The following is a 12,736-nucleotide window of genomic DNA, read 5'->3' as shown; positions in this document are numbered from 1 at the left end:
ATCACTTTCAAAAGATGTTATACGGCTATCAAAGAGAAAGAGGTTGAGGTATATGTTCTGGCTTTTCATTTTTTTTATTTTTTTAAATTTTTTTATCCTCACCCGAGGACATTTTTCCATTTTTTGTTCAGATAGAGTGGGAGGGAGGGAGAGAGAGAAACATCAACATGAAAGGGACACATCGAGTGGCTGCCACCCGCACGACCGACCAGGGCCGGGGACAAACTGCAACCGAGGTACGTGCCCTTAGCAGGAACCGAACCCAGGTCTCTCTGGACTGCAGGCTGACGCTCTAACCACTGAGCCAAACTGGCCTGGGCTACGTTCTGGCTTTTAAAGTTGGACCGAATATATGTTAGGTTAAAAGGGAAAAAAAGAAAGTTGTAGAAAAATCTAGTTAAAGAATAATACATATCACATACCATTTTTATTTTATAAACTTGTACATATATGTATGTGGATATCAACATGTGTATATATGTATGTGTTGTGTATAACAATACACACTCATACACACATACAATTAGAGTAGTACAAATATTTAATTGATACAATTAAATATCAAAATATTTAACTGGTACAGTGCAATATAGGTATCAAATAAGAACAGATGTGGCCCTGGCCAGGTTGCTCAGAGCATCATCTTGTACACCAAAATGGTTGTGGGTTCGATTCCCCATCAGGGCACATAACCTGGATTGAAGGTTTGATTTCTGGTTGGGGAGCGTGTGGGAGGCAACTGATTAATGATTCTTTCCTGCATCAGTGTTTCTTTCTCTCACTCTCCCTTAAATCAATAAATATATCCCTGGATGAGGATTAAAATAATATTTATAAAAAAGAAAAATAGCCCAGCTAGTGTGGCTCAGTGGTTGAGCATCAACCCATGCACTAAGAGGTCACTGGTTCAATTCCTGGTCCGGGCACATGCCCAGGTTGTGGGCTCGATGCCCAGTGGGGGGCATGCAGGAAGCAGCCAATTGATGTTCTCTCGTTGATGTGTCTCTCTCCCCTTTCCTCTCTTTCTAAAATCAATAAAGAAAAGAAAAATTAAAAAAAGAAAAATAGATGTTGAATATAGTGGTATGTGTGCACACATGTGTTAGTATAGAAAAAATCTCAAAGGTTATATAGTATACAATTAACAGTGATGGGTAGGAGAGGGTGAGGAGACTGTTTCTAAGCCATATAGTTCTACCCTTTCAAAAATAAAGTAGAATATAAACAATATACTGGTTGACTAGTAGTTTGCAGGGTTTTTTTGTTTGTTTTTTTATCCTCACCCGAGGACATTTTTCCATTTTTTGCACAGATAGAGTAGGAGGGAGAGAGAGGAAGAGAGAGAGAGAAACATCGACGTGAAAGGGACACATCGAGTGGCTGCCACCCGCACGACCGACCAGGGCCGGGGACAAACTGCAACCAAGGTACATGCCCTTAGCGGGAACTGAACCTGGGTCTCTCCGGACCGCAGGCCGATGCTCTAACCGCTGAGCCAAACCGGCCAGGGCAGTTTGCAGTTTTAATTACCTTGATAATTGAGGTTATTCAAGGCAATTGTAGACATTTTCTCTGATACATTAATCAATTGCTATTTTCTAAATAAAACTGATCCACAAAAGTTAAAGTCAGATACTTCTAGGACTTGACTAGGTGTCAGGGTATCTAGACGCTGGTTTTGGTTCAGTCGTTCTAAGCCTTAATTTTCTTATCAGTGAAATGAGAACATTGTCTTTATATAAGTATATGGTAATCTGTAATACATGTTTTTGTCATTTTATATTTTTTCTAAAGAACCTAGTACACCATATGCTAAGAAAAGAGAAGAAGAATTTTGATTGTCATATTAATAGTGTATATCTTAAAGGCATCAGTTAGATCAGGAATAGCATTTAGCATTCATATTTTGATCTTTTATGTTTAATGCTGCTAACCATTCTAGGATCTAACCATTTGGGATGTGATCATAATAGTAAAGGGCAATTTTTTAAGTTGCCCCAATAGATATTTAATTTAAAACTTATTTTGTTAAATGATTTAAAAATGCTCAAAACAAATAAGTGGTTTAACCCATTCAAGAATCAATATTGTCTCTAACTCAGAAGGAATGGTCTTGAATGAGAAGTAAAAGCTGCAGAAAACAGACATAGTGGCATTTGTGACCCTTTTAAGTTCAAATGACTACAGAGGGCCTTTAATAAATGTGAAAAGGGAGACTTAGAAGGCCAGTGGCAGGAAAGGAAGTTTAGGCTGGGAGAAATGTAAGAGTTGCTCAGAGCTGTTAACAGCAGTCCTGTAGGAAAAAGATAATACAGGCAGGCATACCTCATTTTACACTTCCCTTCCTCATGCTCCACAGATAGTGTGTTCTTTCCAAATTGAAGGCAAGACTCTCCACCAGCAAAAAAAATTACAGCTCACTTTATTGTGGTGATCTGAACTGAACCCGCAATATCTCTGAAGTATGCCTGCACCATCCTTACTTAACTAGCAGCTGATACATGTCAATGTAAGAAATGTCCAAACCTGTAGAGAATTTTTGTGCTATTTGAACCAAACTGATGACATGCTGGGGAGCAAGATCTCAAATGCTCCAGAGAAGTTTTGTAGCTTCTTGTATGCATTTGAAATTAAGAAGTGAACATAAGGAAGAGTACATAGAGGTGGGAGAAAGCAAAGCGGGGACTGGATTACAGGGCAGTTAACGAGATTATGTGCTCAATTGAGGGTGGTTACTGCTTTATTTCAAAGGTGTGTTAACCTAGATGCATAGAAATAATGGACAGGGCTTACTTAAGGCAAAGATAAACCTTTTAATAAAAAGTTATATGCCTGGGGCCTTAGTGCCTACTATGACCTGCCCAGTTAGAAATCTATGATCAGATCACCCTGTGAGGTTACTTTTCATAGAACCCCTTTTTTTTGTCCACATACAAATTAGAACTAAAAATTGCCATCATTAAATAGAATGCGTGTTGCCCCGAGAGAGCTCTGGACAGAACAGGAAAGCCTCGTTACGGTTTGACTCATCATTCGAACCCTTCAGGTGACTGACTTACCTTTGCTTTTTACCTACACAGATGAAAATATTTTATGTAACAAGCTATATAGTAATATGCAGTTATATCTATTTAAAATATTCTATCACACTCTGCTCAGATTTGAAAATGGAAAGATGGATTTTGTTTTAATAACAGAAACGTGATGCTGAAATAGCCAAAACCATGATGGAAGAACATGAGAGAGTAATAAAGGAAGAGATTGCGGCAGAAGAGAGACGAAATAAAGTAAAAGCACAGTACTATCTTGACTTAGAGAAACAACTTGAAGAACAAGAAAAAAAAAAGCAGGAAGCTTATGAGCAGTTGCTGAAAGAGAAACTCATGATTGATGAAATTGTCAGGAAAATCTATGAAGAAGAGCAATTGTAAGTTAATCCCAACTTTGTTACATGCTTAAATATTTACATTAATCTCAGGCTTGTTTTGAAGAGGTAAAGTACGTAAACAGTGCTCAATACACAGTAAGTCCTCATTAATGTTATCATTATTATAAACTGAAACCAACTTTTGTCTCTTAGTATGATAATTATCTGCTAATTAATAAGTGCTTATTAATTGACAATGACTAAACCTTTTTCTTAAATATGTCCATATTGTATGTCCGAGGACTTGTCTTCTGATGAATTTCCTCGGTTGACAGCTAAAGTGCAGAGTGCTGTGAAGCAGATGTTAACAGGTTGTAGCCCTTCTAAAATGTGATGCATAAAACCTCATTAATAGGTTAGAGGAGAGGCACAGTAGTCTTTTACTCAGAAAAAACACATACCTGTCATCTATTTAGTGGCACATAACAGACTCTCAAAATATTTTGTTGCATGAATGAAGAGACTATACATTTTTCAATATTTTATTTCCATTACTATAAAACTGCACTCACTATTGCATTTTAGAGAAAGACAACAAAAGTTAGAGAAAAAGAATGCAATTCGAAGGTATATAGAAGAGTTTCAGAAAAAGCAGGCTCTCTGGAGAGAAAAGAAACGTGAGGAAATGGAAGAAGAAAACAGAAAAATCATAGAGTTTGCCAACTTGCAGCAACAAAGAGAAGAAGATCGGATGGCAAAAGTTCAAGAAAATGAAGAAAAAAGGCTACAGCTTCGGAATATGGTATTACAGTAACCATTTCTTTAACATTGGAGAAATTCTGAAATGTTTGTTATAGGATTTGGTTACTATAAATGTCTGAGTGTTGTTTTTTGTTTTTAACTTAATAGCTGACTCAGAAATTGGAAGAAATGCTGCAGCAGCGTGAAGATTTGGAGCAACTGCGACAAGAATTATACCAGGAAGAACAAGCTGAAATATATAAGAGGAAACTAGAAGTAAGTTTTGGAACTTGAAAGAATGATTAACATAGAGAATAATATCATTTTGAAATGAAGCAGTAGAAAGATTTAAACCCAACAGTACTGATAATTACCATATATGTAAATGGTATAAACATTACAATTAAGAGAGAAATTTTCAGACTAGATAAAAAAGCTAGACCCAGGCAACAGTTCACAAACTGCTTCAGAAGCATGATGCACCTATGTTGTCTATAAGAAACACAATTTAAATACATATATAAAGACATATATACTTTTAAATACTATATACTTTAAATACTATATAAAGACATATATAGTTTAAAAGTAAAAGGATGGAGAAAGGTATACCATGCAGACACTGCTCAAAAGCAAGTTCCCTGGACCTCCTGGAAGTCCTATATGCCACCTGATGGCCTTTAGTAAATCCCTTATAGTTTGTGTTATCTATAAGAAAGAGCCCTGCCCATACAGCTGTTGTTAAGGCAGTGTTTTGAATGCCTTGAGGATACTGGACTAGAGCTTGTGCAAGCATTGGGCAAGGTTGGTTAGAGAAGGACTTAAAATTTACATCAGTCCTAACTGAATAGAGGATAAAGCAAAAAGAGTAAAATATAATTGGTAGAATTCAGGTGTTAGATATGTGGGTGATCAGTATAATTTGTATTTTTTTGTTATGTTTGAAATTTTTTATAATAAAATGCTGGGAAAATTAAAGTTTGTAGAAAAGGTCTTGAACTATTCCAAGTAAATTTGAATTTCCCTGAAAAACTTCTGATTGTTATTGCTAGATTGTTCTGAAAAGTATTTATCAATGATTTTAACAGTTTCATGCAAGATTCTAGAATGATTCATAGTTGGTACAAATTTCACAGAACACAGATTTAATCAACTTAGGTGAGCAAAAATAGTTTTCATATCAGCTCTTTTCAAAAAAGTTGTGTGTTAATTTTGAGTCCAGAAACAAAATGGTAAATATATACAAGTTAAAATTTAAAAACAATTCAAAATTTAAAAGGCAATTCAAAAGGAATATGTCCTTTATCCAACTAGTTTTAAAAGAATAGGGTTCAAAGTGTTATCTTGAAGAGATTTAATTTTTCAGTTATATTTCATATTGTAACACTAAGCTTAACCAAACTCTTCCATCCTTTCTTTATAAATCTGCTTTAAAGAAACAGTTACTGAATTAACTTCTATATATAAATTGCTTTTTAGGAAGAAGCAGAAGAGAAATTGAGAAAGCAAAAGGAGTTGAAGCAAAATTTCATAGAACAAATGGCCTTGAAGGAACTAGTACTACAGGCTGCAAAAGAGGAAGAGGAGATCTTCAGAAAAGCAATGTTAGCTAAACTTGCTGAGGATGATAGAATAGAATTAATGAATGCTCAGAAACAAAGAATGAAGCAACTAGAACACCGGCGGGCTGTGGAAAAACTCATTGAAGAGCGTCGCAACCAGCTCCTTGCAGACAAAGTAAGAAAGTGTTTTGGGGTTTGTTGTTGTTTTTTAACAGCAATCAGCCCATGTATTCATCCACTAAACAGTTAACTCAGAACACTGTATGTGACAGATGATGTTAGCTATTAATCATATATGATATATACATTTTTTTCCTTTCTGGTTTCCATGATTGACAAGGAGTGGTCTGAAGAAATAGTGACCCTAGTAAACTAGTTATTTCAAAGAAAAGCTTTGCATTATTAATGCTACTTTTACTAAAATAATTCTTGGCAGAAATTCATCACTATTTCAATGCTGCCTTTTAGCATCCTTCCCTGTCCAAGAGGATTTTTTGGATACATTTCCTTAAGAGTTCTTTTAAGCCCTAAAACTTTCTGGTCAGTCATCTCTTCTATACCACATGGCACAGAACTCTTTCCTGAGAAATACTCATTCTCCTTGTAGAACTCTTGCTGCTACTTCTGTGTTTCATACAGGCTTCTTAAAATTTGATGGAAATAGTTTTTTTAGATGCCCCTGTTCTGTTTTATCCACTTTTTTTGGTCTTACACTGTACCTGCCTTCAGCACCTGCCATAATGGTAAGCATTCAGTAAATAGTTGTTGAATTAATTAGGTCATCACTTCTTTGAACATTTTTTTCCTTGGTAATGAAGATATTGTCCTGAAAATATGTACTTGCTTCCTAAAGTCCCAGTCATAACTGTAGGGTGGGACAAAGTAAGTTTACAGTTGTAAGTACATGAAACACAGTTCTTGTATTTTCCATACAAACAACTGTAAACCTACTTTCACCCCACCTTACATATCACCTAGTATCTTTTGAAGTTAGTATCAATAAATAGTTCATCCATTTTCTCTAATTCACTGAAAGAGTAATTTTGACAACTTCTTAAGGTTAATGTATTGTGTGACAATAATAAAACTTTATTTACATTTCCAGCAACGTGAACTGGAAGAATGGCAGTTGCAACAAAGAAGACAAGGATGTGTTAATGCGATTATTGAAGAAGAAAGACTAAAACTTCTCAAAGAACATGCTACAAAATTACTAGGATATCTCCCTAAAGTAAGTGAGATTTGACTCAAAGTGTAATCTTCATGACATCTACTGGTGGGGAAAAACCATGGTATTAGGATTACAGAAGTCTGGGGTTTAGCTCACTTCTTCCTGTTACCAAGCAGCAGTGGGATCTTGGCCAGTCACTGAACATCTCCAAAATGAAAATTAGTGTTGGCACATTTTTAGAAGTATGAGCTAAATCAATTGGATTTAAGGTTCAAAGTTATTTTCTCATCTTTTAGTGTAGGTGTTCTAAAACTAAACTACTATAATTGTGATATTTTGGACACCAAAGCTGATGATATACAGGAAAATCTTGTAATCAGTAACACCAGTAACAGATACATGCTTGAACAGAGTCTGTGACAAATCTGCTCTGTAACAGGAGGTTGTGTTATAACTAGGTATTAGGTAACCTTGGTTTTTAAAAGTACTTCCAGCCTGGCCAATGTGGTTCCGTGGTTGAGTGTCGACCCCATGAACCAAGAGGTCACTGGTTCGAGTCCCAGTCAGGGCACATGCCCAGGTTGTGGGCCAGATCCCCAGTGGGAGATATGCAGGAGGCTACCAATTGATGTTCTCTCTCATCAATGTTTCTTCTCTCTCTCTCCCTTCTTCTCTCTCTAAAATCAATAAAGAAAAAAAAATTTTTTTAAATAAAGTACTTCCAGAAGATAGCAAATTTTCATGTACATCTGAGATACATTGTGACTATAAAATAAACCGAGTTTCACAGGCCACATAAACATCTGGGCTATGTAAATAATATTTCTATTCTTCAAATATAGAACTTATATGCCATTTGATATTTTAGTCAATTGGAAGAAGCAAGTGCATATTTTATGTTTAGTCCAGTGCAAATTAAGGAAGGAGAAAGAGAAACATGAGTAATTATTGCCTGCCCACAGGATTTTATAGTCTAATTGTTTAGACAGGATTAATGAATACAAAAGCCATATGGAATTGGTAAATTCCTAATGGCCCCAAATGATCTAAATTATTCTTTAGCTCCTTTAATTATAAATAAAAATGTAAGTTCAATTTTGTTTTAAAGAGCCTCTTATTATAAGGGAAAATTAAAGAGTAGAGAATTTCAAAGGGCTTGCTTAAGGGGTTTAACTCCAAACCTGGATTTGTTCCTGCAAGACTGAATGTTTGCTGTTTAGCCATAGAATTGAAGCAAGAGCCAACTTCATGCATGGATCTGGCAAGGCTCAAACTCTTCACCCTGACCTCTCATAGTCATATTGTACAGTTGTTTCAAAACAAGGGTAGCATACACTACAGATTAAATTCCTGCCCATTCAGCCAATCCAAGTAGTAGTACTTGTCATAGGAATCTTCTACTTTACTACTACAAGTTCCCACAGTGGAACTGATAAATCAGGAAGTCAGATCAGTCTAAGAATAATATTCAATATGTAAATCAAGTCATCATTTTCAGAAAATAGTTTAACAAGCATTTAGGGAAACATTCTGGCATTCAAAGTAACCCACATTTTTTTTCTAGGGAGTATTCAAAACAGAGGATGATATTGATATGCTTGGTGAAGAGTTTAGGAAAGCATATCAGAAAAGGAGTGAAATTCATGAAGAAAAGTGATATGAAGATTTGGTAAAACCTGGCTTCTTTTGTATGTTACCACTAGATGTCAGTGTAACTTTTGTTTCACAGTTTATTGATGGTAGGAATCTAGTCTATTTGGGTTTTCTAAAACATCTCTAGTCATCATTTGTAAATCGTTCTCTATAAGAAAACATTTATTTTATGATAAAATTACTGAATACCTCTAACTGCAAAATTAATTGCTTTTAGTCAAGGTGTTGCTTTTGTATTGGAATTTGAAGATCTGAGTTCTATAACACTACCATATTACAACATTCCATGTATATAAATATATTGTAGGCCAAATCCAGGAGAGCAACTTTTTCAGCCTTCCTATTCAGGCTGTAGTTCTCTGTGTTTATAAGTATTTAGAATTAATTTGGGTTTAAAGCATCTTTTTCTGATTCTAAAAGCCAAGGAGACGGCTCTCAGAACTGTGAGACGGTGGCTTTTAAACAGAAACTAAGTCTGTCCGGCCAATGTGGCACAGTGGTTGAGCATCAACTCACGCACCAAGAGGTCTTGGGCCCGATCCTCAGTGTGGGGCATGCAGGAGGCAGTCAAAAAACAATTAAAAGCCACCAAGTCTGTGATACTTATGGCCGCCTTAGCACACTAACCCAATGTCAAACCTAAAAATTAATGTTTAATGTAAATAGTTTTAAAAGACTTTTGAAAAAGTATCTTTTTCTGTCTACTATAAGGGAGGAGAAAAATAAAGGGTGAGGAATTTGTCAAAAAGAATTTCTCTCAGATAAACTCATTTATAAACTAGAGATCAAATATTTCCTATTTAAGTACAGCTGAAAAGGGCTATTAGGTCATAAGAAAGCAGAATCAAAAGTCAAATTCCTATTTTATTTTATAAAACATTTCCTAATAAGTGCATATCAATTACAATTCTTTGGAATTACTTTGATTTCATTATCAAATATCTTCATTATTTACTAAGAGTAAAAAATAATTCAAACCATTATAACTTTTTAAATTAAATAAAATGTATATCCATCACATACTGTTGGTTATAAGTTACAGAAACTAACTAAAGTAGCCTACTTAAGAATTTCCCCAGTCAAGTGCCTTCATAAATTCCTCTTCAGTGAAAGACAGCATCTTGGCAGCTTCAATATGCATCTGTGTTTTAAAAAATATATATATATTGTCAAATTTAGTATTAAGAATAAACCACACAACAACAGGAAATTTATAAAAGTGTATGTATAATATGCTATCAGATTACAAGCTCTGTTGTAGGAATCGGTACTATTTCAAGATCTTGTTTATTGGAATAACATTCAAGGGTCAGCCTATTTGTCCAGTGGTAGTACTGTACCAACCAACTGTTGAGAGACAATTCAATAATGTTTTAATATCAAACCTTTGCAAAAAGGAAAAGAGGCAAAACCATGACTTTGTGTCTTCTCACTACCATGTAACTCAAGTAGAGAATGGAACAATAGTGGTTTGAATCAGTTGTCACTCTTCAAGATTTCAACGGGTAAACCAGTCCCCTAAGATAATAGTTACTCTTGTACATGCTATGTTCTTTAGTTAGGGAATACTCATACTGTGTTTACCATTTTCCACATTACTATTTTCACAAAAATATCCACTTTCTTGGATGACACATTATATATAAATCTTACATAGACAAAATTTTGTGCCTAAGCATGTCAAAAGAAACATACCTAAAGTACATATACAAATAAATACTTTAGTAGGGTAGACTCACCTTCTGCCTTTTTAAAATATCAATCAATTTTAATTGTTTTTTGAACCCTATCATTAATTCTCCTTTTTGTTTTTCTAGCTTCTTGTTTTCTGATTTTAATGCTTCAATTTTTTTGTGTTCTTCATTTGCAATATCCTACAAAAAGGGAAAAAAATCCATATATACTTTTTACACTCTTCTAATAGAAAAAAATTATATCAAAGTTACAGTAATTTGGTAATGCAAAGAAAACTAATGATCAAGTCTCTCACATTTTAAAAAAACTTCTTGAAATAACAACTCTATTCTAATTCCAGTAATAGCAAAGTAGCTTGTATTGGACCAACTCTCCAGGCAGTAGCAGATATAAACTCTGGACACAATTTTAAAATCATTTGAAGACTTGGGTGAGTAATCAGTAGTAAGCAGAAAGTGGAGGTGATATGATCCTTGAAAAAAATGGAAGCGTACTGGTTGAGAGCACTTTCCAGTTCCATGGGTTCAGAAGGGATGAGACCTCAAGCCAGAAGTAATAGTCTTATTGGGCTGAGGAGTGAATGAGACAGCAGGGCTTCCAAGGTGGTAGAAACTTCCAGATGGGAAATCCTGGAAAGAAGGAAGTCCTCAAAATATGCATATATATCCCCCTCAAATTCTTGGCAGACACCTCAATACCATGTGCAGGGTGAGAGTCCTAGGAACCCCTGGAAAAGCTACAGCATAAGTCACTGAGTTTGAGAATTCAGCCACTGCCCACAACAGGGAGACTGAGTTTGTGATCTTGGTAAGACTTAACTGGATGAAATCTGAAGCAATTTGGAAAAAGATCAGTGAACTTTAAGACAAGTCAGAAGTTACTAAGTACTGGAAGATGTTACACAATAAGTCCTTACTTAACATCATAGATAGTTTCAGACATTAAGCAAAATATATGATGGAACCAATCTCATAAGCTAATTGATATAAACAAGAGTTAAGTTCCTAGGGCAAGTCATTAACATTATAATGAATCAACAGTGAATGAAATGTCATTTCAAAGACCTGCTATATTTGAAAAAAAAAGTTAGTCTTTCATGCGAAAGGAAAATGATACCAGAAGGAAATCTGAATCCACATACCCATAAAGAAAAAAAGAGTAACAGAAATAGTAATGTGGTAAAATCGTAAATGTTTCTTTAAAAGATAATTGCGAGTAATGTCTGCAAGATGGCAGAGTTGGAAGCTCTGGGCCCTTGCTTCCCAAGGAACACCCGTGGAAACACTGAATATACAATATACACACTAATGTAGCATTGTGAGAACTCTAGAAGCCAATTAAGCAGCAAGAACCACATTCAAAATACTAGGATATTTCATTGCATTTATGCTAACCCTTTCACTGCACCCTCCTGGGCACAGTGAAAGAATCATCTCAATTCCCAGCTCCTCCCTTGGTGTGGAAAGAAAAGAGCAGAACTTGGTTGTGATGTTCTGGCTTGTATCGGGGCTGCCTGAGGGACGGTGGCATAGTCTGAATATCAGGTTGGGGGCTGCTGCACACAGGGCTGCAGGGGCTCTGCAGAGAACCACAGGTGCCTAGGGGCAAAAGGTTATGGGCAGAGGAATAAAATACAGCATTTAAGGCCCTGAGAAGAAGCAGGGCCAAGAATCTTAAGAAATCAAGACATTTAAAAGAGACAAAACATTTACACAAAAAAAATGAAAGCAGGAAGTTCTTTCCTACTAGTAATAACTTGAAATATAAATGGATTAAAAAACAGGACCAACTATATGCTGTCCACAACAGCTGTACTTTCAATTTAAAGATATACATATATTGAAAATAAATGAATGCAGAAAGATAATCTGTACAAATAGTAACCAAAAGAGAACAGGTATGGCTCTAAAAGTATCAAACAAAACAGACTAAGTCAGAGGACATTATATAATGATAAAATGGTTAATTCACTAAGGTACTGTAACAATTGTAAATATATATGCACAGATATCAGAGCTGAGTATATAAAGCAAACATCAACAGAACTGGTAGGAGAAATATCCCTGTGATAACAGTAGGAGATTTCAATAGCCAACTTTCAATAATGGATACAACAATCAGAAGATTAAGGGATCAATAACTGAACGCTATAAACCACCCAGCCCTAAAAGACATATTCAGAACATTCCCCAATCATATTAGGCCACTAAACAAATCTTAGTAAATTTAAAAAGATTGAAATTATACAAAGTATCTTCCCTATTCACAGTATAATGAAATAGAAATCAACAGCAGAACAAAAACTATTATCTACAAATATGTGGGAATTAATCAAGGGAATTTATAATGAAAACACAACATACCAAAATGTATGGAATACAGTGAAAAAAAGTCCTAAGGAGAGAAATTTATAGCTGTAAATGCCTACATTAAGAAAGATCTTAAATCAACAACTTTGCAAGTAATGTAACTGGAAAGAACTAAACCCAAAGTTAGTTGAAGATAGGAAGTAATAAAGATTAGAGCAGAGTTTGAAAAAATCAACAA

General features: G+C 35.2%; 2 protein-coding genes across 6 annotated transcripts in view; one reads left to right on the top strand and one right to left on the bottom strand.

The window, feature by feature from the left end:
- The window catches only part of MNS1 (meiosis specific nuclear structural 1), a 40,252-nt gene that overhangs the window by 23,919 nt on the left and 3,597 nt on the right, over positions 1-12,736 (top strand). For 2 of the 3 annotated variants that reach the window (XM_036265992.1, XM_036266012.1), the window contains exons 5-10: positions 3,198-3,427; positions 3,953-4,169; positions 4,277-4,384; positions 5,588-5,845; positions 6,776-6,901; positions 8,406-8,529. In XM_036265992.1, coding sequence (XP_036121885.1) covers positions 3,198-3,427; positions 3,953-4,169; positions 4,277-4,384; positions 5,588-5,845; positions 6,776-6,901; positions 8,406-8,498 — 1,032 coding nt within the window. In that variant the 3' untranslated portion in view covers positions 8,499-8,529. Of the gene's footprint in view, positions 1-3,197; positions 3,428-3,952; positions 4,170-4,276; positions 4,385-5,587; positions 5,846-6,775; positions 6,902-8,405; positions 8,530-12,736 lie in introns of those variants that run through there. The other variant, XM_036266002.1, reaches the window with a different exon arrangement.
- TEX9 (testis expressed 9) overlaps positions 9,535-12,736 on the bottom strand; it is a 54,308-nt gene continuing 51,106 nt past the window's right edge. For 2 of the 3 annotated variants that reach the window (XM_036266042.1, XM_036266032.1), the window contains 2 exons: positions 10,234-10,368; positions 9,558-9,635 (listed from right to left, as the gene is read on the bottom strand). In XM_036266042.1, coding sequence (XP_036121935.1) covers positions 9,558-9,635; positions 10,234-10,368 — 213 coding nt within the window. Of the gene's footprint in view, positions 9,636-10,233; positions 10,369-12,736 lie in introns of all 3 variants that reach the window. The other variant, XM_036266023.1, reaches the window with a different exon arrangement.

This window comes from Molossus molossus, unplaced genomic scaffold (assembly GCF_014108415.1).
Source record: "Molossus molossus isolate mMolMol1 unplaced genomic scaffold, mMolMol1.p scaffold_m16_p_1, whole genome shotgun sequence".
Classification (NCBI taxonomy): Eukaryota; Metazoa; Chordata; class Mammalia; order Chiroptera; family Molossidae; genus Molossus; species Molossus molossus.
The sequence above is the reverse complement of the archived record's forward strand: the minus strand, read 5'-3'. Positions and strand labels throughout refer to the sequence as shown.